This window comes from Panthera onca, chromosome B2 (assembly GCF_046562875.1).
Source record: "Panthera onca isolate mPanOnc1 chromosome B2, mPanOnc1 haplotype 2, whole genome shotgun sequence".
In the NCBI taxonomy this organism is placed as follows: Eukaryota; Metazoa; Chordata; class Mammalia; order Carnivora; family Felidae; genus Panthera; species Panthera onca.
The window spans coordinates 2,906,567-2,930,992 of record NC_138343.1 but is presented as its reverse complement, the minus strand read 5'-3'; the positions used below and the strand labels follow the sequence as shown (position 1 = coordinate 2,930,992).

The 24,426-nt window shown below is 46.4% G+C and overlaps 3 protein-coding genes and 2 non-coding genes across 5 annotated transcripts; 1 reads left to right on the top strand and 4 right to left on the bottom strand.

The window, feature by feature from the left end:
• Positions 1–41: 41 nt before the first annotated feature.
• On the bottom strand, positions 42–481 carry H2AC17 (H2A clustered histone 17). The gene has a single exon (XM_078446422.2). The coding sequence runs from the start codon at positions 468–470 to the stop codon at positions 78–80; it is 393 nt and encodes a 130-aa protein (XP_078302548.1). The 5' UTR covers positions 471–481; the 3' UTR covers positions 42–77.
• Positions 482–765: 284 nt separating this feature from the next.
• LOC144616314 (histone H2B type 1-C/E/F/G/I) lies at positions 766–1,213 on the top strand. Its single transcript, XM_078446511.2, has one exon. The coding sequence runs from the start codon at positions 804–806 to the stop codon at positions 1,182–1,184; it is 381 nt and encodes a 126-aa protein (XP_078302637.1). The 5' UTR covers positions 766–803; the 3' UTR covers positions 1,185–1,213.
• A 4,695-nt stretch (positions 1,214–5,908) lies between these two features.
• On the bottom strand, positions 5,909–5,980 carry TRNAM-CAU (transfer RNA methionine (anticodon CAU)). Its single transcript has one exon. It is a non-coding gene; the product is annotated as a tRNA-Met (tRNA).
• Positions 5,981–6,366: 386 nt separating this feature from the next.
• Positions 6,367–6,437, bottom strand: TRNAG-GCC (transfer RNA glycine (anticodon GCC)). Its single transcript has one exon. It is a non-coding gene; the product is annotated as a tRNA-Gly (tRNA).
• An 11,879-nt stretch (positions 6,438–18,316) lies between these two features.
• LOC132666240 (olfactory receptor 2B2) lies at positions 18,317–19,258 on the bottom strand. Its single transcript, XM_060614184.1, has one exon. The coding sequence runs from the start codon at positions 19,256–19,258 to the stop codon at positions 18,317–18,319; it is 942 nt and encodes a 313-aa protein (XP_060470167.1).
• Positions 19,259–24,426: the final 5,168 nt, after the last annotated feature.

The following is a 24,426-nucleotide window of genomic DNA, read 5'->3' as shown; positions in this document are numbered from 1 at the left end:
TTCAGTTCTTCCACAGAAATGGTGGGTGGCTCTGAAAAGAGCCTTTGATCTCAAACTGAAATGTGGGAATTCAAACTCTATTTGCCCTTGGCCTTGTGGTGGCTCTCGGTCTTCTTGGGCAGCAGCACGGCCTGGATGTTGGGCAGGACGCCGCCCTGCGCGATGGTGACGCGGCCCAGCAGCTTGTTGAGCTCCTCGTCGTTGCGGATGGCCAGCTGCAGGTGGCGCGGGATGATGCGCGTCTTCTTGTTGTCGCGGGCCGCGTTGCCCGCCAGCTCCAGGATCTCGGCCGTCAGGTACTCCAGCACGGCCGCCAGGTACACCGGCGCGCCGGCCCCGACCCGCTCGGCGTAGTTGCCCTTGCGGAGCAGGCGGTGCACGCGCCCCACCGGGAACTGCAGCCCGGCCCGCGACGAGCGCGTCTTGGCCTTGGCGCGAGCCTTGCCACCCTGCTTCCCGCGTCCAGACATGACCACCTAAACACTCTACAGGCACTCGGCAAAACGAAGGCAAAATCAGCACTTTTTATAGCCCTGATTGGGCGCGAAAAAGAAGACTTTGTATTGGGTAAACTTGTGGCTTTATTTTCTCCAACGAGAATGCAGCTTTGGGAGTCTTGCGTTGTGATTGGACAGAACTAACTACTGACGTCATGTTGACTAGTCACCAATCAGGCCCAGGACTGTAACTTACACCTTATTTGCATAAAGGCTTCTATATAAAAAGGACAAAGGGGAGGGGTGTTACTGCCTACAGTGCATTTTTCTTCTTTTCTCCGGATTGCCTTTCGAGTCCTCCCGATCATGCCTGAGCCAGCCAAGTCAGCTCCCGCCCCGAAGAAGGGCTCCAAGAAAGCGGTGACCAAGGCGCAGAAGAAGGACGGCAAGAAGCGCAAGCGCAGCCGCAAGGAGAGCTACTCGGTGTACGTGTACAAGGTGCTGAAGCAGGTGCACCCCGACACCGGCATCTCGTCCAAGGCCATGGGCATCATGAACTCGTTCGTGAACGACATCTTCGAGCGCATCGCGGGCGAGGCGTCGCGCCTGGCGCATTACAACAAGCGCTCGACCATCACGTCCCGGGAGATCCAGACGGCCGTGCGCCTGCTGCTGCCCGGGGAGCTGGCCAAGCACGCCGTGTCCGAGGGCACCAAGGCCGTCACCAAGTACACCAGCTCCAAGTGAGTGCTGGGAGACACGATCCAACCCAAAGGCTCTTTTCAGAGCCACCTACATTTTCCGAGAAAGCAGCTGGCTTATTTTGTCTCGTTTCCTTTAAAAGTGTTTGGGGCTGGGTTCGGACTGGGAAAGAGCGGGGAAGAGCGGTAGGAGGCTAAGCCCCCCGCAAGAGCGGTTGGGTAAGCATTTAAGCTCATTGTCCTTAAACTTTAGTGTGGTTTCTTAGGCGCCCTTTGGAAGGTGGCCTTGTCCTCTGCTCCGGTAGCCGAAATTTCGCCTTTGTTATTTTATCAGTGGAGCCCCCGTCATTAATCCTTGGTTGCCTGCAGAGCCCGCCGATAAGCTACGCTACTTCCTGGGGAGGAGCTCCCTAATTTTACCACGTTCCTGAACTCGTGGGCATCATTTTCATCTCCTTTTTTTTCTTTGCTCTTTCCGAGACTGGTTTTTTGTCTCCATCCTCGGAGGCCTTAGGGTGCCGCGTTAGGCCTCCTTGTCCTCTTCTGCCATCTTGTGGCAAAAAAGCGGAGGCACGGATCTAAGGCTTCCCGAGGACAACCAATTTGGAGGGTAGGTGCAGTTACTGTTTGTCTCTACCCGCTGGATTTGATGAGTTTCCTTGACAGTCACTCGTGCACATGATAGAAAGTCGTGGAGAGTATTGCCGTCTGGTTAAAGCTGTCAAAAGAAAAAAAAAAAGCAAAATACTCTGCACCCTAAAATAAGTTTTAAAGAAATAAGAGTTGTAGGGCCCTGCCCTCTCTAATTGCTGGTCCTCAAAGTAACAAGCGCTTTGTTTCCTGTGAACCTAAACACCGGACAGAACCCTCAAACCCCTGATTTTGCTTGCTGCTCTTCGAAGGCATGTCAGGATTTAGGAATAGGATTACATGTAAGTAAGTTGCACTTTTTCCACCATGAAGGGGCCAGTATAGACTTGGTAACCCCAATTTTGCAGGTCCCTCTGCGCTTTTAAATATGTGTTTCCCCCAAAGTCTGACTCTTCCCCTCTTCGCAGGTAGACCTTTTCTTTCTAGATATTTCTGTCTCGTGCTCCTGCATCGATACTTCTACTGCCTAATTAAGTCCCACCATTCTACTAAAATGCTTGCAATAGTCTTCTGGTGTTGCCACAACAAAATACCATTTATTGTGTCGTTTAAGCAACATATATTATTTTCTCACGGTTCTGGAGGCTACGAGTCCAAGATCAAGGTGTGGGCAGGGTTAGCTTCCCTCTGCTTACACCTGTGTCCTCGTGTGGGCTTTTTTCTGTGTTTGCACACCTCTGGTGTCTCTCCTTCTTCCTGTAAGAACCTCAGTCCTATTGGATCAGGACCTTCCTTATGACTTCATCTAACCTTAATTACCTCTTAAAGGCTGTGTGTCCAAATACAGTCACGCTGGGGTTTGAGAGAACACAATTTAATCCATAACAGCACATAAAGCCATTTTCCATGCTTTGCTGTCAACCTTCCAGTCCAAATTGTCTTTCATAAAACATCTACACTTAGCTTACAGTGCTGCTAACAAGACAGCTGTGCTGTTCCCTACGCTGGGGGTTTCAAATTAGATGCTCACAAAGGCCCAGCCCGTAAGAGCCAAACTGGCTGGATATTAGAAACCACGCCTCATCTGCACAAAAAAACAGTCTTCGCTCTTTTTCTTCTTTTTTAAATGTTTATTTATTTTTGAAACAGAGAGAGAGACAGAGCATGAACAGGGGAGGAGCAGAGAGAGAGAGGGAGACACAGAATCCAAAGCAGGCTCCAGGCTCTGAGCTGTCGGCACAGAGGCCGACGCGGGGCTCGAACTCACGGACCATGAGATGGTGACCTGAGCCGAAGTTGGATGCTTAACCGACTGAGCCGCCCAGGGGCCCCTCTTTGCTCTTTTTCTTGAAGCACATGGACTTTCCATACCAAATGTCATTTTCCCGGTTTTAATGGCACATTTCGCTGTTCTCTTGCGGATGCTATCATGCCAGCTAGCATCTGCCCATGAAGGGGACCAGCGGGAACTTCAGAGAACTGAAGAACGTGAGGCCTATGCGGTAGATTTCACCTACTTGTTGCCCTGCAGGGGCTGCGAGCCCTGGACAGCGACTCTCTCCAAATTTCAGGAGGATATGAGATGCATTTGAATATGGAATATTCTAAAATTTCGATACGGGCAACCAATAAAAAATGCGTAACATGGTGCGCGTGAAACAAAAACAACGTCTTAAAGCTCACAACCCTTAAGCTCACAGTTGGAGATCTCTGGGCATTAGCAGAGATTCCTGTGTCCATGACAAGCTGTCCCTTATACATCCCCTGCCACCAAAGCCCAGATCCAGTTCCCAGATCTCCCCAGCTTCCTACATCCTCCACAGAAAAGAATCCATTCCTCACCTGGAAGGTGTGGGCAGAGCACAGGGTCTTGCGCACAGCAGGCTTTCAACAGCTGCTCTCTGCCGATTAAATAAATGGATAAAAAGCTAACAGATTTTTTAATTCTTTAAGCTTGCTACCAGCAATGAAATAAAAGCGGTGAAAGGTGGAGTTATTTATTGTGGATTTGATAGTTACCTGGTTAAATCAACCCATTCATATCGGATTATGTTATGTTTGTCTTATTGTGATATATCCTCCTGTATCTACTTTTCTTTGGCCCAGTCTTTTCTTTAGTGACTGTCCCCGCCTCTCCTGTCTTATGAGGAATGAAAGGGAAGGACCGAAGGCGCCACCGGGAATCCGAACCGGAGCTCCACCTCTCCCCTTCCTAGTGTGAATCCCTTCCATAAAGGGCCCACCCTTGTTCCCCTGAACCCAGCTCCTCTTTCTCGTTTAGTCCCTTACTTCCTGCTGTTCATTGAAGCGAGACACAGACTCTCACATTCCGTTTAATTCAACTATCTAGTGAGTCACTGCTTTTACTTTATGTTATTTTTTATTTTACTTTACCTTCATGCCTATGGGAGAAATAAGAACCAAACTGTCTTCTGATCAAACAAAGAAATATCACAAAGGGAAAGGTCTTGGGGCGACAAGGAGATTCGACCTAGCATGTTATTACCGGGGCAGCACATTGGTAAAAAGACAATCATTGGCAGACTTAGAATTTAAATGTTACTTTCACAGGTCATAGGACCGATCTGAAGTCCACGTGTTTGAAAATCTTTCATCAGAAACGTCGGTGGCCAGGTCCATTGATGAAGCCTTACAGGATCCATCCCTCTCTGTAGCAAAGAAGGGGCTTTCTCTCTCCCGCACCAAAAAGGGTATGTTTCGTAAAGTCTAGGTGCCGGTATTCCACTAATTGGTACCTCCTGATAAAAGCAGGCCTGCGAATGAAATGTTGGCGTGGAGAAATAAGAAGGGAAAGGGGATTGGTAATAAAATTACTATGAGCTGTCAGAATAAATTACCAGCTACCTGGAACTGGATGAAGGGGACACCAGGGTGGCCTTTCAGTGGCGCACTGTGGCAGCCTCCAGGTCACGTGGCCACTGGAGGGTGCATCTTCGAGCGCCTTTGAATGATTAGGCTATTTGACAACTTGATAGAGATAGACTGTCAGTTGTAGACATTCATAAAATGCACATGATTCCGGGTGATGAACGTGGAAAGGAAGGTGGGAAAAAGTGAGCTGGTCCCAGTCTCTTGTCTTCCCCCCAAAGCTCATCAAATGGACACTCAGCTCCGCGAGAAGAATCTGGCTCCACACAAGGAAATTCTGCAGTTTGGAAATCTCTGTAATCTGCCTTAAAAGCCATCCAGTGAAGACGACGATTGAAGACCAGCATTTTGAGGAATCAGAAGGCTTGAGTCCCATCCACCATTCATCCCAGCAGCAACAGCCACACCTTTCTGGGTGTTTTACCAGATTGATCTTTTAAAATAAGCATTGTGCTATTTAAATAAAAGCCTTCATATGAGTCGTTCCCAGACTCTTTGCAAATAAAGATTATTTATTTTTAAAAAATGGGAGAGATGCACATCAAATTCATGTAGTGTTGCCCAGAGGAAGAGGATGGTAGGATTGAGGTGAAGTTAGAGCGCTTCAGTTTTGTGTGGGCTTCCCCTCCCACCCCACCCCCCCGCCTTCAAATATAAAAGAGATTTCTAGTGAACATACCACAATGTTAAATAATAGATCGATTTTGTGTGGTCATTTTCGTATTCCATAATTTTTTAAAAGGTAAGAGAAGGTGAAGAAAAATGTCACATATTGGTGTTTGGTGTATTAGAAATTGTAGCTTTTCACATATTCACCAAATCACCAAAACAGACAAAAATCTCCATTCTTGTGAACTTAGATCCCAGGAGGGAGAAAACATATACTATAAAATACACGGCATGCCACGTGCTAAGAAGGAAAACAGTGGGGGAGAGATTGTTGGGACAGTTGTCATTTTAAATACCTCAAAATGTCCTTAACTAAATCTCCAAAACTGAAAATAGCTCTTTACGGTTCTTTTGAAATCGAAGCCTAAAGTCTTGTGGTCTTACCACATGGTAGTCGGTAGATATGCGACCTTACAGCTGATGGTTAAAATGAATTCTCTCCTCTCTGACCTGGGGCACCTGACATTGCTTAATTAGAAACTTTTTGATTTGTAGGTTATTTTCGTCTCCAAAATAATTCCCCTGCCAAAACCTGCCAAAGCTTTCATTAGAGATGGTGGGGAAGTTATGTTCTCTGCTTTTTGTGGGGTTTTGTTTTTTGAATAAAAAAATAAGGCCAGCTAGCAGAGGATGGTTTCGATCCATCGACCTCTGGGTTATGGGCCCAGCACGCTTCCGCTGCGCCACTCTGCTCTACACGACGCAGAGGCTTTAGGAAGGTCTTTTATTATATTTTCCTCCAAAGGCTGCCAGCAGCTTTTGTATTTTGTTTTTGAGATAATTGCGTTTTTTCCCTTAAAGCTCACTCATCATTCATGCTTCCAAAAGGACAATGAGCCCAGGGTGCACTGACCCCAAATATTCTGAATGCAAAACATTTCATGATTCCGTCGGGAAAACAGCCGCGCCCCGCCTGCCCCGCTGATCTGAGCGGGAGCGAGTCTGCACCTCACAGTCCCACCCCGTACGAGTAGCCCCCCAAAATCCAGCGTGGGAGGCATCCTACGTCTGCACGCACAGGAGCGATTTAAAAATAATCAGAAAGGATCCAAGAGAGAAAAACAACCCCAAGGGGCCCTTGCATTGGCCGGGAATCGAACCCGGGCCTCCCGCGTGGCAGGCGAGAATTCTACCACTGAACCACCAATGCCCGGTAGAAACTGCTCAACGCCAGCGCTAGAAATGGCCGCGGCGCCGCAACACCGACAACCGTGTGTATTTTTCCCTTAGCTCGTGTTCTGTTCTTATTGACTAGAACCCGGTGATGCCCCTTCTTCCCCTCTTTTCAGGAAAACCTCACTTTCGTTGCAAGTTCCGCGACCGGGAGGCCGGCCGGGCGGGGGCGGAGCGGTGGGACCTCCGGCCACTTGGTGGGACCCTCGGGACGCGGTGGGGGCAGCGAGGTCGCGCCCCCGGCAGGCGGTGCGGGCAGCGCCGTGGGCCTCCCGGAACGCGGTGGGGATGGCCCGGTGGCGCCCTCTGCTGGCCGCCACGGAGAAAAGCAACGCCGGGCTTAGGCGTCCTTCGGTTGCCATAGAAACCCCGTCAGCGTCTAGGGCACGGAGCTGTCAATGAAAGGTAATTTCCAAAAACCAAAAAACAAACAAAAAGACCAGGTGAAATCATAACTGTCATACGAATATAAAATTTTTGAAAGGTGTTTTTTTTTTTTAAAGACTTCATTTAGCTCCTTCCTGAGATAACTGATGAGGGGTTACTACCCGTTCAGAGAAGTCAAAGGGATGCCATTTACAGGTGAGGAACAGTGACCCGAATGTGACCCGAATGTGTCGGCGGGGTCAAAACCGGCTTTTCGGCGGTGGGAGTGGGCAGGGGGAGCGGACTGGGGAGGAGGAAAATGTCCCGTCACCAGACAGAATCCATCCCCATGTCCACAGACGCGACTTGTTTTCTACTGCTACCAGTCACCGACAGTTACAGAGTTTTAAAATAGGATCAGAATCACGTGACACAGACGGGTGTGCCGAAGTTCTCCTCTGAAGCAGATTTTCCTGCAGCTTTTTTCTTTTTCTGGGAGATTCGGCCAACTCCGAGTACGAACTTAAGGGCCCAACTCGCAACGTAAACACACCTTTGTGTTAAGAGCCCTGGGTTACTGTTCCTGACCACCTTTCCTTACAGTCTAGGGTGGGGGTCCTTAACCTGTGGGTTCACAGACCCCTGTAGGAACGCCGTGAAACATGTGAACATTCTCCCTGGAGGCCTGTGCACACTCACATGCACTTGCGATTGAGTTCAGGTGTTGGACCTAGGATGAGCTCTCTTTTACCTGGAAGGGGGTCCTTCTTCGGGAACATACTGCTCAGGCATTCATTTCCACCCCTACCCTCTCCAGGTTTCTGCTCAGGGCCTCAGCTTGGACTGGGGGCAAGGGGCAAAGAGATATTTGTAACTGGGTATAGATAAACCTGAATTCCTTAAAATCATGCAAGAGACCCACGGGGGCAGGAAGAGCGGCCCTGGGATTTTGCCCTTGATGAGGGAGCGCGGGGCAACCTGAGGGCAGAGTGCAGCCTCAGGGCACCCCCACCCTCAAGGTGAGATCTGTGTGACAGTCCCTGGACACTCCAGGCTACCCCAAAACAGGAAAGGACAAAAAAAAAAAAAAAAAAAACAAACAAATGGTTAAACTGATAAGAGTCTCCACCAGTTTACCAGAAAAAAGCAACCCCATCAATAGCCTGAAGCCCGGGAAGTCCCTACTGTCTTATGTTAATGCTTTGCTAGAGGGAGAAACAACCTTAGCTTGACCATAGCTGGGCCTCCAGTAAGTCTTGAGCTTGTGAAAGTCTCTTTGGAAACTCCCTCTGGACTCTTCCCCCGGCTCCATAAAGCGGTCACCCCCCTACCACTCCAGTGCAGCCCTCCCTGCCTGCAGGTCCTGTCCCCGCGCTTTAATCAAATCACCTCTTTGCACCAAAGAGGTCTTCTTTCTTTCTCGGCCATCGGCTCTGGACGCCATGAACCACCCCCATCACCCCAAAACTTCATCACCCTCAGCTTGCCTCATGCTCCCTCATCACCCCTGGCTATACTGTCTTTGGTCCAAACGGGCACATATTCATGTCGACCTGGTCACCTTGAAAGCAAGAACTTGCACTGAAGTGAAAGAGGGCTCCTGTGTCTCCTACCAGCACGAGCCAGGATGCAGGTGTGGGTGGGGGTACGTTTCCCTCCTTACCTCACCGGCTCTTTAGCTGGCCTCATAATTAGATCGACATAAGACAGATGCACCAGAGGCAAAAAAGTTAATTTTATACATAAAATTGTAAGATAAATTAAATATATAAAATATAAGACCATAAAGATATAAGACTCAAATAAGTGACCAAAGCAGGCAGCTTTTTATGCCTTTCGGGCAAAGAAACAATACATTTGGGAATCACTGACAAGACAAAGTTAGCAAGCATGTCACATTATTAATTATTGTATTAATTATAGTATATATCAGCATATAATATTTATTAATAATAATTGTATTAATTACTAATTATTACGTATTCATCTTCCCTATTGATGAAGACTGTGTAGGGGTCTTTCCTCTGTAGGGAAAAATAACCTTCCCTCTACCCTTCATTGCTCGTGGCTGAGGACCAGCCCCCACATAAAAGAGATGAACAAGAGAAGAACAAACACGTTTCGCAACAGGTGTACCTTATGCATACGTGGGAGAGACCGTCCCGGGAAAACTCCCCGGAATGGCCCGGGCCACCCCCTTAAACACCATCTTCCGCTAAAAACAAAGATGTGGGCGTGAGGGTGAGGAGGGGCAGTTACAGGAGGGAACTAGGCAACCCACACGAAGGTGGTTGTCCAGATTTAATCTGGTGCCTTCCCCACCGAGTTTCCGGTGATTTAGAGTCACCTTTCTCTTCCAGGTGTAGACAGGGAGTCGCCCTTACGATGACTCACACTCGTATCAACGACGAGTCCCCCTTACGACGAATCTCCAAATGGAGATTTCTGTTATAAATGCAAATTGCCTCGACAAAAGGATATCTTCTCTGCTTTTAGAGCTTCTGGGTCTGCTTTTTCTCAAAAAGAAAAAAAAAATCATTTTATTTTGGGATGGATTATTCTGCTATCCTTCAACCGTGGTTTTCTTGTGATAAGGATGCCTTCCGCTCTTCTGGTACAGGGATGGCACCTGTCACATGGGGGACTTGTCCCCTGTTTACAGGGAGAGAGGCAGATTCAGAGAGACCTTTTCGTACTGCCTGGTCCTCAAGTACCTTTAATTTAAAAATATCAGTGTGTCAAAGTGGCATATTTTGACGTGGCCCATTCTGTTCCCCCTCCCCGTGACTCCCACAGACGTGAGAAAAGGGTATCTGGAAACGAATGATGTGTCACTCCTCTCTTACAGGCCGTGTGGAATCTATCAGTAAACAGTATCAGCTCTCTTCAAAGTATCCTGTTAAAATGGAAAAACAATCTTACCCAGTCAGTCAGGAATTTTCTGGAGAGCACCAGTGAGGTCATCTCCATCACCAGCCTGCAAAGCAAAAGGAGGTAATTTGTAAAGGACAAAGTAAAAGGACAGGACCCTCTGCCTTGCCCCCTAAGGGAAAGTGACCTTGCCAATCTTTTCTTTTGTCAATAATTTACTTGCCCCACCCCCTCCTTCCTGTAAAAGCCTCCCATTTTGTCCACCTCCTCAGAGCCCCCTCTACTTGCTGGGTAACATGCTGTCCAATTTATGAATCACTTAATATAAGAGCCAATTACATTGTCTGAAAAACCACCACCACCACCAGGCCCCAAATGGCATCACTTAGTTTTTTGGGGGTTTTGGTTTTTTTGGCATCACTTAGTTTAAAGCCCTGAGTCAGGAGACGAAGACTTAATAATCCCTAACCTAAGCGCAAGTTTCACTCCCCAAGAATATAATCTTTGACCAGTCAACATGGAATTTTCTGGTCAGGACTAGGGAATTTACTGAGAGACCACTCCCCCTAAGGAGGGCAACCTTGCCTAAACAACGCATTCTTTGCTAATCAATACCTTTCTTTCTTTCTTTCTTTCTTTCTTTCTTTCTTTCTTTCTTTCTTTTTGTTTTATGCCCTCTCTCTGCCTTTAAAAACTTGTATTGGGCACTTGGGTGGCTCTGTCGGTTGAGCCTCCGATTTCATGTCATGAGCTCCCGGTTGGTGAGTTCGAGCCCCGTGTCGGGTCACTGCTGTCAGCCCTTCTGTGCAGAGCCCCTTATGGTTCCTTTGCCCCTCCCCTGCTTGCTCTCTCCCCAGAATAAATTATTGAAAAAACAAACAAAAAAACTTTCATTTAGCTCAGTGGAGCTCCCCTGTACCTGCTAGCTGGGATGCTACCCAATTCATGAATCATTTAATAAAACTAATTAGATCTTATAATTTATTCAGCTGAAATTTGATCGCTGAACACCCAGAATCTCACCACTGCTCACCACCTCTGTCCTTACACTCCGGTCCCTGCTACCAACATCTCTTCCCTAAGTCATTGCCAATGTTACTAACTGCTCTCCCTGCTTCTGTCTTGTTTGTATTATAGTCGATTTTGTCCCTCCTCTATTCAAACCCTCTCACCCATCATAAAAGACAAACCCTAGAGTGACCCATCCTTCCTTAGGGGAGGACAAAACTTTTCCTCTACCCTTTTAGGTTCAGTAGCTGGGATGTGCCATTTAAACTGACAAGAGACATTAACAGGTGAAAAGTCATACAGGTTTTACTTTCAACTTTATGTGCGTGGGGGTTCCACAGAAAAGAAACGAAAATGCCAAGGAAGCAGTTCGGCTTGGCAGCTGATATTCCGTTGTAACAAAGGGTGAAAAATTGTAGAGAAATGACCTGACAGAGGGAAGAGGGGTTTGGCTTCTAGGAGAGGTAAATTGCAGGAAGGAAATATATGGGGAAATTGATATTAGATAAGGGTTATTTTAGTAAAGTTCGCTTTATGCGCACTCATCTGGGTGCTGACCTTCCTTCTTCCTCATGGCTGTCAAATTCCCCCGGAGAAGGGATTTCCGATAGTCCTCATTTCTCAGGATTTTCTGCGTTTAGTCAGAGAAGGGAGCTCCACGAAGGTTTCTTTCTGCCTCTGTCAAGTCTCAATTGCCTTCAGCTCAAAATAATCCATATGCTAATCTGGCAAACTTTGGGGTGACATGCGCTGATCCCCCCCACACCTCTACTTGCAATCTGTCTCCCACCCCTCTCTCCCTCACCCACTTCACCTCACCCCTTTCGGTCACAGGTGTAGCAGAGGAAAAATACGTTTTCCCCTGTTAACCTTAAAAATAAAACTGCCAGTCGTTTTACGGCAAAAATGGGTTCACGTGGCAATAGCCAGAGACTTGCAATCTGGGACAATCAAGGCCATGAGCAAATCTAGACAGCAAAGGAGAACACACTGTTTTCTAGAAGACAGGGGGGACTTGGGAAGGTTGTTATAAACGAAACGTCCATTCCCTCGGCCGGGCTGCTGGGGGTGGGGGGAGGGGAAGGGTTTTTTCCTCTTGCTGGGGTCCCAAAGCAGGATCCAACCTCCAGGTCGGTCTCTTCCCGTTTTTAGCTGCAGTTGGCCGCGGGCTGGGCGCGCTCCCTCTGCTGGCCTCTGTCTCCATTCAAAACAGATCTTTCATTAATTTTCACAGCCTCTGTCTTCCTAGGCTCTTGGTGGAGACGTCCGCATAATAAAGATTAGCCGGAGAAAAACGAACAAGTATAATAATGTGTGTACAGCCTGTATCTTGGGAGACACCCAGGAAAACGGAGTAACTCCCCAAATGGCTCAAGCCACCACCTTAAATACCTCTCCACCTGGGGCCCTAAGCCATGTTGGGGATGCGGAGGGAGGCCAGTGAGGGCAGATTTTTCAGGCCAAGTACACTAAGCAAGGGCATGGTCATGGGGCAGACTGCAGTCGGTACCTTCCCCACTGATGTTTCTAGAGATTTAGGCATACAGCTCTTCAAGGTATGAGAGGGAGACATACTTACAAAATGCAGGTTTCCCTTCTGAATGTGAATGTCTCTTACAAAAGGGTAACTTTTACTCAGTTTTCAGAGCTTCTCCTGTGGCTGCACTTTCTTAAAAATCACTAACTCGCGGGCCGCCTGGATGGCTCAGTTGGTTAAGCCTCTGACTCTTAATCTCAGCTCAGGTCATGATCTCACGGTTTCGTGGGATCAAGCCCCGCAGCATTGGGCTCTGCACGGATGCCTAGGAACCTGCTTGGGATCCTCTCTCTCTCTGACCCCCTCTCCCCCACTTGTGCTGTCTCTCTCAAAATAGAGACACTTCAAAGAGAAAAAAAATTGTTTTCTTCAAAAACCCGGCTCAGTATAATCCTTATGCCTGAGAGGCATGTTTTGGGGCGGCAAATACTGCTCCCCTCTGACACCAAACACACCCTAGCTTCTGGCAGCTACAGTCCGGACCAACCCCCTCCCTCCCCCACCCCACACCCACCATCCACCCCAGGGCCTCATGGCCCCAGGTCACTGCTGAAATGTCCCATTCTCAGGAATGCCTGAAAAGTGCGCCTCCTCCCTACGCTTTTTCCTGTTTTTTTTTTTTTTTTTCCTTTAGCCTGTCACACACTTATCTTGTTTATTTTTGTCTCTCTCCCCTTTCCAAATTACACATACAAATCTTACCTCCCCGAGGTTTTTGGTTTCTCTTGGCTGTGTCAGGGAGCAAAATTTGCCACCCTCAAAAGTGTCTCTTTGGCATGTGGATTATTTTAGACTGATTATTTTTAAATTCTTAAAAAATTTTTGTTTATGTTTTTATTTATTTTTGAGACAGAGAGAGACAGAGCATGAGCAGGGGTAGGGGCAGAGAGGGAGGGAGACACAGAAAACGAAGCAGGTTCCGAGCTCGGAGCTGGCAGTGTTATGCCCAGAATTCGTGATCCCCAAAGACCACTAGGGAGCCGAGTCTGATGCAAAAGCAAAGAGCCTTTATTCGAGCTAGCTCGAGCTCAATCCCCTACCTGCACCGAGGCAGCGGTGAGATACCAGGGAAAGAGAGCGAGTTTCAAAAGGACAAAGGTTTTATTGGGGCCTAGGGGCAGTTGGTGAGGTAATGGCTATGGCCTCAGCCGACTGGCTGGGGAAGGGTCCGAGTCCTGTTAGGCAGGTGGGGGGGGGGGGGGGTTACTCAAGGGGAAGAGGTGTGGTCAAGGTGAAGGACACAGAACAAGATGGAGTCGGCCGGCGTAGGCCCGCCCTTTCAGCAGCACAGAGCCCCACGCAGGGCTCGAACTCACAGACTGTGAGATCATGACCTGAGCCGAAGTCGGAAGCTTAACCGACCGAGCCACCCAGGTGCCCCATAGACTGATTATTTTTGAGAAACAGAAGATTCAGGAATTATTTTTGAGAAACAGAAGATTCAGGAAGAATCTTTCACCTTCCTTTCGTTGCCTAAAACGATTGAGATAGAGCAACTGTTGCAGGAAGGAGCTCTCACCTCCCCCCCACCCCTGCCCCCAAGTGGGCTCTCCTCACTGCCCTGGAACAAAGGAAAGGAAATAAAACCAATGGTTAACTGATAGCGATCATAGTCCTGCATCACCCGAGTCTCCATCAGTTTCCAAATGTCTCAGTAAATGACACGAAAAAGGCAATCTTATCAATACCCTCATCTTCAGAAATCTATAGTTTCAGTTTCCTGGAGCCCCAACATGACCTTCCCCTCCCTAGTGATATGGGAACAAAGGCAAGAAGAAAAGGTAAATAACTGAATTTCTGTATAACCTGCGGCCTGTTGACAAATACTTGAGGCAAATACAGAGTATGACGTTTCTCCAGGAACCCCCTCCCCTCTTAATGCTAACGCCTTACTAGAGGGACAACAACCTTAGCTTGACCGTGGCCGGGCCCCGGTATCTTAAGCACCCCCTGTAGCATATGAAAGTCCTTCTGGGGGCCTCCCTGCCTTTTACCTTGACCTCCCCCAAGTCCCTAGTATATGACTCCTCACGACCCCAGTGCCGCTCCTCCTGCCCACGGGTCCCGTCCCCATGCTTTAATAAAATCACCTTTTTGCACCAAAGACGTCTCGAGAATTCTTTCCTGGCTGTCAGCTCTGGACCCCCACCACTCCCAGACCCCATCATAACTATGGTATGATGTGAATTAGGTGTGGGAGACAGGGAAGAATTTAACAAAATCTGTTAAAATTCCTCTCTATGTCCCACTCTTTCCGAAAGCCCAGCAAACGTTTGCTTTCCAAACCTGTACTCTTTTTTATCTCCTTGTGAATTGCATTCCTTCCCTTTAAAGTCCCAGACTTCTAACTTCTCCTTGGTTCTAGGTAACATGTCAGCCTCAGCCGTGTGACTACCTGTGGGCCTCATATTCCTATAGCTGAACCACATTTGTCATAACCATTTCTGTTAATGACCAAAGGGGCAAAAGCAGGCCAAGAGAAAATGGTACATACAGCCACGTGTTTGGGGAAATGTCATGTGTGAGTGGTGGCGGTCCAGAGCTGACATCCAGGAAAGAATTCTTGAGACGTCTTTGGTGCAAAAAGGTGATTTTACTAAAGCATGGGTACGGGACCCGAGGGCAGGAAGAGCTGTCCCAGGACCATGAGGAGAGACTGACTGCACACTATGGACTTGGGGGAGGTAGAGTCAGAAGGGTGGCCCCCAGAGGGACTCCTATACAGAGGACTCCTAAGATACCTGAGGCCTGGCTGTTGTGAAGCTAAGGTTGTTTTCCCTCGAGTAAGACATTAACATTAGCACAGTGGAGAGTTCCTGGAGAAACTTCACTCTGGATTTGCCTCAAGTATCTGTCAATGGGCCGCAGGTTATGAGGAAATTTAACGTCACCTGCCGTTTCCTTCTCGCCTTTGTTCCCACATCACCATGGAGGGGAGGGTGATGTTGGGGCTCCAGGAAACTGAGTCTCTAGGTTTCTGGAAATGAGGGTATTGATGAGATTGCCTTTTTCTTGTAAATTACTAAGGCAACAGGCTTGAGCAATAGAACCTAGAGAGAGGCAAAAGGGCCCACTATCCCCCCCTCCCCAAGCTGACCGAGCTGAATGCAAACAGGCTGGTGACACGACCCACCCTGAAAGGGCCACAGGCCCCAGCCAACCAATGGGCTGGTTAGACCAGGCAGTTACCAAAAAAGGGAAAAGCCCCCACATCCCCCAAGCTCCCTGTGGCCCCTCACCAACGCCTCGGGGCACACAACCTCTGCTCTGCTGTCCTGCCCACCGCTCCCCTGCAGGGTACTCAGTAAGCTTCTGTGTCTTTTCTTCTGCCTTAGGCGCATCTTTTCACTGCCCCGGCCACGCCCCCTTCCAACCCGGTCACCCCACGGACAATCCCATCTCCCCACGGACAACCCGGTCACCCCACGGACGATCCCGTCTCCCCACTGGCGATCCCGTCACCCCACGGACAACCCGGTCACCCCACGGACGATCCCGTCACCCCACGGACGATCCCGTCACTCCAAGGACGATCCGGTCACCCCACGGACAACCCGGTCACCCCACGGACGATCCCATCTCCCCACGGGCGATCCCGTCACCCCACGGACGATCCCGTCACCCCAAGGACAATCCCGTCACCCCACGGACAGTCCCGTCACACCACGGACAATCCGGTCACCCCACGGACAATCCGGTCACCCCACGGACAATCCGGTCACCTCACGGACAATCCCGTCACTCCAAGGACAGTCCCGTCACCCCACAGACAACCCGGTCATCCCACAGACAAGAGCAGATAGAATTGCTTTACCACCTTGGTCATCACTGCTCCATATTATGCAATACTATGGGAAGTGTGCACATTCTACTCAGAAATCGAGATCAGTGACACACATCTAACATTCCCTAACAATAGATACAGGTAGTCTAGTATTTGCTATGCTAAATAAATCCAGAATGGATTCTACTTATTTATAATATATATTTGAAGTCATACACTAAATACATTAAAAAATATACTAAATACATTGAATAGTATATTACATTAAAAATAATATACTACATAAGATAATATATTAAATAATCAAAATAAGTATACCATACATTAATAAGTAATAATATTAATAATTATTTATATAGCATATACTTTTATTAACATGTCATATATTTATCATATATTTATATTAATATGTATTTAATATATAATATATACTTTTAAAATAATCACAAACTGATAGTAAAATATTTGTAGAATTTTGTTATAAATCACTTTAAAACCATTATATCACGTATTGAATCAATTACTGGCTCAGTTTTAAAAATGTGAAATACCTCAATTTCCATCCCTGGTTTCACTGCTATTTCCTGATCATTCTTAAAGGTTACTGACACTGACTTTGGGATCATATCAAAATTAATCTCTGGTAGTCCAGTATATTATTTATTTGGACTTCAAAATATGAATGCGTTTCACTGGGGAATGTCTTCTCATACTTCAATCTATTCTCTTAGTGTTTTGCTTCCATTTTCCCTTTTAATTATAGTTCTCACTGATGGAGATAAAAGATAGGAACTCAGCAAAACATCTTCACTTTAGATATTAGCCCAGCAGTCTCTAAGGTGCGGTCCCCTGGTAGTCCTTACCTAGGCAATCATTAGACATGCAAATTTCCAGGCCCAGCTCTCCCCCAGACCTTAGAAAATCTGGCAGCTGGGTGTGTCCCCCCACCAGGGGGATTTTAAAGCCCTCCAGGGGGTGCTGATACCTGTGGAAGCTGGAAGAACCATTGTGTTGTGTTGGAATGACACGGAGACAGAAATGGATGCTGTTATTGGGAGCTCTTAAGAAATGTGCTAATTGTGTTTCTTGGTTGTCTTTTCTCTTTGTATGGTATACTTAGTGGAAGAAAAAAATTGGAAAAGAAGGATAGTGAGGAAGCAGTTCAAATGACGACAGTATGACAATCATGAGATTGTCACGCTGTATTATAACCAAATAACCACCTCACAGGGTCCAAGCATTTTCCTCAGCACTGTGATGATCTCTGAGGGCCATATGGAATTAGCACAGATTACAGCCACCTCAAGGGAACTAACATGGAATTCATAAGCTTTGCTTCTTGCTTGAGGAAAAGTGCATCACATAAGTCATGAATGTTATTACATGCTGTGCTATTTTTATTTTCATGATGTAGTCTATAAGTGCCTTCGGGTTTAAAAAGAGAAAGATCATATAGATAGTAGGATGATCGTGAAAAAACTTTTCATCAAAAAACATTTGCTTCAGGTGTAAAATGTAGCTACAGTTGACAGAATAGAGTAGGACACTTCAGAAGGGGGGAGTGTAGAAGCGGGGGAATGGAAGGCGCAGTAAAACTGGAAGGAATTTCATTGTGCACTTTAGGATTATGTTGATGTGGGAAGAGTGGTAATAATTTAAGCTGGGGCTATGAACCTTATATCTGCAGTTAAGAGGAGGGGGCTTTGAATGGTTTTATGGACTTCTGTTAAATTTCCTGTGAAGCATGGGTTGAGTGTGGGTGGGTGTATTCGGGCTGAGTGTGGGTTGAGTGTGGGAGCTGAGTGTGTATGAAGGTATTTGCATGTGTATAAAGATGTTTTGTTTACTAAGCTTTTATTCTAGTCTCACAGAAGTCTAATTCTTCCCCAAGCATACAAACCAGGGGTATCAAGCTTAGGGTGTTAAATATTTTAAGGTTATGCTATTTTAGGGGATCATAACAGACCAGTTAGTGGGACTTGTACAGTGAATATATATATAGAAAGTACAACATAAATGCAATTTTCTATGCAAATACAAATACATTGTATTTGAGGGAGAGCACCATAATAGTTCTAAGAGTAGTGAGAATAAAGCAATTTAGAGACAATTAAATTATTAAAATACATAAACCTCAAGTCTTTAAGAAGGCCTACCATTTGAGGGGCACCCGGGTGGCTCAGTTGGTTAAGCATCTGACTCTTGATCTCAGCTCGGGTCATGATCTCGGCGTCATGAGTTCAAGCCCCGCATTGAGAACAATCCAGGAAGGCTTATCATTCGGGCATTCCTATTTCTTGATTAAGAAGACCCACACAATCACCCTCTTAAATGCTCCCTTTACATCTTTATTCCTAAGTGTGTATATAAGGGGGTTCAGCATGGGTGCGATGATCCCGTAGAAGAGGGACACCATCTTGCCCCGGTCCTTGGAGTTGGGGGATGGTGGTTGCAGGTACATGGAGATAGCAGTGCCATAGAAGAGTGACACCACAATTAGATGGGAGCCACATGTCCCAAATGCCTTTCTCCGGCCTTCGGCCGACTGGATTCTCAACACTGCTCGGGCAATAAAAGCATACGACACAAGGATGAGGGTCAGGGGTAGTAAAAGAAATAGCACACTGATAAAGAACAGTTCAGCCTCGTTTGCTGTCGTGTCCACACAGGACAACTTGAGCAGAGCAGGGACTTCACAGAAGAAGTGATCCACTTCTTTACGGCCACAGAGCGGCAGCTGAAGGGTCAAGGTCGACTGCAACACTGAGTTGCCAAAGCCGCTAATCCAGGAGGCGGCCGCCAGCTGGAGGCACAGCCTCTGGTGCATGATGACTGAGTAATGGAGAGGCCGACAAATAGCGACAAACCTATCAAAGGACATGACGGCCAGGAGAAGGCATTCAGTGGAACCCAAGGCCAGGAAAATGAAAAGCTGGGCCACACAGCCGCCGTAACTAATTACTTTCCTGGTGCTGCATATGTTGACCAGCATTTGTGGAACTGTACTTGTGGTGTAGCAAAGGTCCAGGAGTGACAGATTGGTAAGAAAAAAGTACATGGGGGTGTGGAGTTTGGGGTCCAGATGAGACACGGCAATTATCGCCAGATTGCCAAAGATAGTCAAGACATAGGAAACCAGGAACACCACAAAGAGCGGGAGCTCCAGCCATGGTCGATCTGAGAAACCCAAGAGGATGAACTCCCGGGGGGCGCTCGCGTTTACCCCCTTCATGATCGGTGGTTCAGCTCTTGGTTCCCTACAATAGAAACAGTCATGAAGGTAATAATTACACACTTATTTGCTGTCGATTGGTCATAATTACTTTGCTAATAATCTGCCTACGTTACAGACTGATAGTATCCATAATGTGAAAAAGTATTGATAAAAATATAAATATCTTTCCAAGTATTTCAAAAGTGTTTCTATATTTGTAACAGCCTATTAGCAGAATGAATTTCAAGACTTTTTATAGCATATCATCAGTTTCCACGTTCGCAGAGTTTATCCTTTGACCTTTTATCAGTTTGCAAGTTCATTATTCTCAGTTCTTTCTGCCTAGGTACCTACTATTTGGTAGAAGTTGGCATAGTTTCTGCCACTGGAATGTATTCTAATTTCTCCTTAATGCCACGACATTCCCTGTTAGTACGAAGTAGTCAAAACTGTTTAAATCTCACCCCTCCTACGCTGAAAAAAAAAAAAAATAGACCCTACCTAGCAACTTATCAGACTCAATTTAAGGAATTATATCCTTTTACTTTTAGAAGGTCAGAATTCGTATAGGAGTTTTTAATAATGAGGAACTTGAAGTCCAACAGGTGTGGTGGGATCATACCTTGTCCAATTAGTCACATTACCCTGGGAATGCTTCTCATTCTCTGATCTTCAGTCTCTTCGTGTCTCCAGTGAAGATAAGAATGCTTGTCTAGGTTGTCTCGATGTGAGACATAGCTGCACGCGACTGTCTCAACACCGGCCCCAGAAACAGCAGTGCGGATGAAGGGAGCTTTCGCGACTCAAGGTCTCCGAGGTGCTCAGAGAGGAATTCCGTATGATTTGCCCAAACTTCCTTGGGTTGCCAATGAGAAATGGCTCTGTCCATTGAAAAGTCACCTTCCCATTTCCTCCTTAACTCCCAAAACATCAGCCTGAGACACAGGGGTCATTGTAACCATAGGCTACGAAGTAACGTGTCACTTTTAGTGTCAGCTGCTTGGCGCATGTCTGGTCCACCCAAACCCAGCCACCACGTTCAGGAGAGGGTGACGGTGACACAGGAAGCCCGAGGTGCTCTGGGCAGAAGCTCCATAGAGCCCTGCGTGACCTATAGGTGTGACCAAGCCCGTTCTACCTGCCAAAAATCTCAACAGAACACGCGAAATTATTTCGCTACTTTAGCAATACCAGAATGTAAAGTTTTCATTGTTTTTCTTGTTCATCAAAATGTTAGCAATGTGTATTTTAACTTTGCTTTATGTATTTTATAGACGATTAACCCACCCCAAAATATCCCCTCTCTTGCTCTCATCTGCTAAATCGAGATGCATTGGCACAGATATAGATGTGAAATGATGTTCAAATATATCTTTAAGTGACAAAAAGTTGATTATTGAACATTTGTGGAGCAGGATCCCATCGATTTAAAAAAGAAATAGTAGATAGACATAGGGACACCTGGGTGGTTCAGTTGGTTGAATGCCTGGCTCTCGATTTCGGCTCAGGTCATGGTCCCAGGGTTGTGGAATCAGGCCCCACATCGGCTTCTGTGATGAGCATGAATCCTGCTTAAGTTTCTCTCTCTCTCTCCCTTGGCCCCTTTCCCCCAACTCACGCTTTCTCTCTCTCTAAAAAATAAATGAATGAATGAATGAATGAATAAAACAAATAAATAAATCAATCAGTCAATAAATAAAATTTACTCTCTGTCTTTTGCTCTCAGATTGACCTTCCTTTTGTTGAAGACTTTGATCCCCCTGAGGGCACAGCTGGTTCCTCCTCAAAAAAGACAGGTGTATCATGTCGCGGCAGCCAGATGCGGCCGACAGCGGGTGTCAGGATAAATTACATGTCAGTTGTTATTATTGCTTTGGATTTTCAGATTTCTATTTCTATTCTATTATTTCATGTTTGTTTTTAGTAGCCCTTTCGGATTTCATCCACGTGAGACACTGAGAAGCACAGTGAATCAGTGGACTTTCTTCCAGGCGGGCTCTGTTCAACCCCAACCCAAGCTGCGGAAGTTCCATCAGTATGTCTGGGGAAGGAAGATGTATGCAGTTGTCTGCCTCATGTGAAACAGCTTCAGTAGCCAATGTGATTTTCCTTTTAAGTCTTACCATCCTTCTTCCCTGTATGGGTTCTAGATAAATAGTTTTAAAGGATACTAAAGCATCAAGAACACAAAACAGACATGAGCTGAGTGACTAGTGTGGAAAGTTTAGAAAGCAGCACGGGGGAGGGGGAGCTCTTCAGAGCTTGCTCCCCCCCCCGCCGCCAGAGCTGCCCAGAGCACAGATCTATTCCCTCATGAAGTGCTGCGGCTGGTGCCTCCTTCTTCCTCTTCTTCAATGTGGAACGCACTTTCAGATGTATTTAGAATTTTCAAAAAACTATGTGTTTGTTTCTTTGTTGTTTCTGTAAGCGCACCCAGTGAAGGAGCCCAAGGTGGAGGGAGGGAGGGGTGCTTGAACTCCTGACCGTGAAATCAAGACCCGGGCTGAGATCAAGAGTTAGATGCTTCACCCACTGAGCGCCCCAAGAACCCCTCCAAGGACTGTTTTGGATGGTGGTGCTGCATCTTTTGTTTTTGGCTGTCATAATCAAAGCCCATTGTCTTGCAATTAATGGTATTTTAGAATTAGGAAACGGCGGTAAACATGCATGTGATTTTCGGGTTTCTTGCCTGAAACCTTTTGACTCCCAGGCGTCAACTTTGCCGGTTCTCTTGTGTTCCGTTTGTTACTGGTTACATGGAAACATTCTACTTTGTTTCTAAAGGTATGGGAAACAATGGTGAACTCCAGTTTAACTAAAAGATTCTACTTTAGGGGCGTCTGGGTGTCTCCTTGGGATAAGCCTCAGGGCTTGGGTTCAGGTCGTGGTCTCACATTTTGTGAGTTTCCAGCCAAGTCAGGCTCTGTGCTGACAGCTCAGAGCCTGGAGGCTGAAAGGGATTTTGTGTCTCCCTGTCTCTGCCCCTCTTCCACACCCTCTCACTCTCTCTTAATAAAAAAAAAAAAAAAAAAAAAAAAAAAAAGTTAAAAAATGTTTAAAAGATTTTTCTTGAAAAACATTTGTGAATGACGTTGTAAAGAGACAAAGAAGAATGTTATTTCCGGGATTGTTCTCTTGGGTTATTTCGTAAAGTGAGGGCCTTTTGAGTAAAATAAAAGAACTTCAGTTTACCTTTGCTTTTCACATATTTCCAACTACATAGAATCGAATTGTATAAAAGTGCACTGCAGGGTCTCAGGAGTGCTTCTGATGAAATTAGCTGATACAGGCACAACGTGAAAGCTGAGAGCTGGACACAGAGTTGGCTGGCTAGTTATCCTTCAACTGCAAAGTATTTAAATACGCGAGTCATTTGTAAATGCCCAGTGTTTTTTTGGCTATAGTCCCATGTCAACATTCCATTAATGAGTCTTATTACCTTGGTTTAGATATTTAGTGAGAAAGACTCAAGTCAATCCTTACGGTAGCAAAAGGTAGATTCCTTTAGGGAGGAATTATTTAAAAATATATAACTATAATATATTTCATGTTGGATCAGCAAATTTATTTTTGGACACTTGGACTGTGATGTGAGGGGCCGGTGTGTGTGTATGTGTGTGTGTGACAGGAGAGAGCCGGTGAGCGAGCTCTGGGGTATTAGCGTTTTCCCCATCAATAGAAGCCATAAAGAGCAAAGATACGACAATTCCAAGCTGAACCTCATGAACCGAATCAAACTTTTGCAGTAGGGGACGTTCAGCCACAGGAAATCAGTACGGGGCATGTGTCAACAACAAACAAGAAAACTGGCTCGAAATATCACAACTTGTAGCAAGTATATACTTTCTGAAGCGCTTGGGTAATTAAATGAAAACAAAAGTCGCGCTGTGCATGAACTTGTCCAGCTTTCAAAAAATGGAAGGATGCAGAACAAAAGTGCAATTCTGCCCGTGGCTTTGAGCGTGCATGTTATAAGCTGTTCTAGCCCGTCCACGTCGTAAAGCTGAACGTGAATTTAACTCACAGGATTTTCACTTAATGCCGTGTTTTTATTGCTTGTTTTTTTTTAAGTTAATATGAAGTCTTATGGCATCCCTGCTAAAATTTTAGAATGTCTTCATTCTTAAAAAAATGTCTTTTGCCCTCCTTTGCTCTAATGTAGATCACACCTTAGGAAACCCGGTAGCTATGTGTCAAGGCTACTGTGTATTTGACTTGTAATATACTTTTATCGTCTCGAAATCCATCCATTAGTTTTCTGCCCACCACATCCCCAACCTCAATCTCACAGACTTTCCCCGCACATGCAGCAATCTCCTTGGTGCTGCTGTACCCAAATTTCCCCCAGAAACACCCCCTTCTCTCAAATGTCACCTCCATCTGACCTCGGCTGACTATTCCTCCCAGAGGCTTCCCGTGATTCCAATTCCACTTCATGTTCTCAGTGTTAGGATTGCACTATTTGCCAACAAGTAGAACAGACAGACAAAAACCTAGGAAGTTCTTATCTGCGTCTCTGCAATTATATCAGATTTGCTCCGGATTCTTGACGCACAGGCCAGGAGCTTGTGGTTGTGGCTGGTACCTTAAAGTCCACTGGGCAGATTCCCCTGGTCTGGAGGGAAGCTGCATGAACAGCATCTCAAGCTCATGTTATTCTCCCTGTGAGTAACAAGCACTCAACAGGGCAGCAAAGTAAAGTATTTTGATTATGCGAGCTACCAAGGGGATCAGAAAAGAGCTGAAGCAGAAGTTAATGGGAGGAGAATTTTAGAAGCTGCTGAGGGGATGTTGGCAAACTTTATCTGTGATCCTCTTAGAATGCCTTAACCCGGAGTCCGGAACACTTGCCCAGATGAATACGCACGATCATCTCTTTGTAAACCTGTACATTGATTGACCTCATATTGGTCATCTCACTGTGGAATTCTCTCCTCCCGTATCTGAGCTCAAACATTCAAAAAGATAAGGTTTGACAGAGTCTTGGAAGCATCTCTACGAGCTACAGAATGGGCAGAGGATCAAGACAAGAGAGGTAACAAGAGTTTTCCTCCCCAATCTGCCAGTAAGTCGTCCTACAGTTGGGGAAGTGAGTTAATTGCTTCAGACGTTAGTTTTATCCTTTGTAACATGGTGGGGTCGGTATTTCCTTCGGGCATAAAAGCTGTTTACTTTTAAGGTTTCTC

Excerpts from the sequence above, each read along its gene's own strand:
- H2AC17 (XM_078446422.2), bottom strand. The coding sequence starts at position 470 with ATGTCTGGACGCGGGAAGCAGGGTGGCAAGGCTCGCGCCAAGGCCAAG.
- LOC144616314 (XM_078446511.2), top strand. The coding sequence starts at position 804 with ATGCCTGAGCCAGCCAAGTCAGCTCCCGCCCCGAAGAAGGGCTCCAAG.
- LOC132666240 (XM_060614184.1), bottom strand. The coding sequence starts at position 19,258 with ATGAAGGGGGTAAACGCGAGCGCCCCCCGGGAGTTCATCCTCTTGGGT.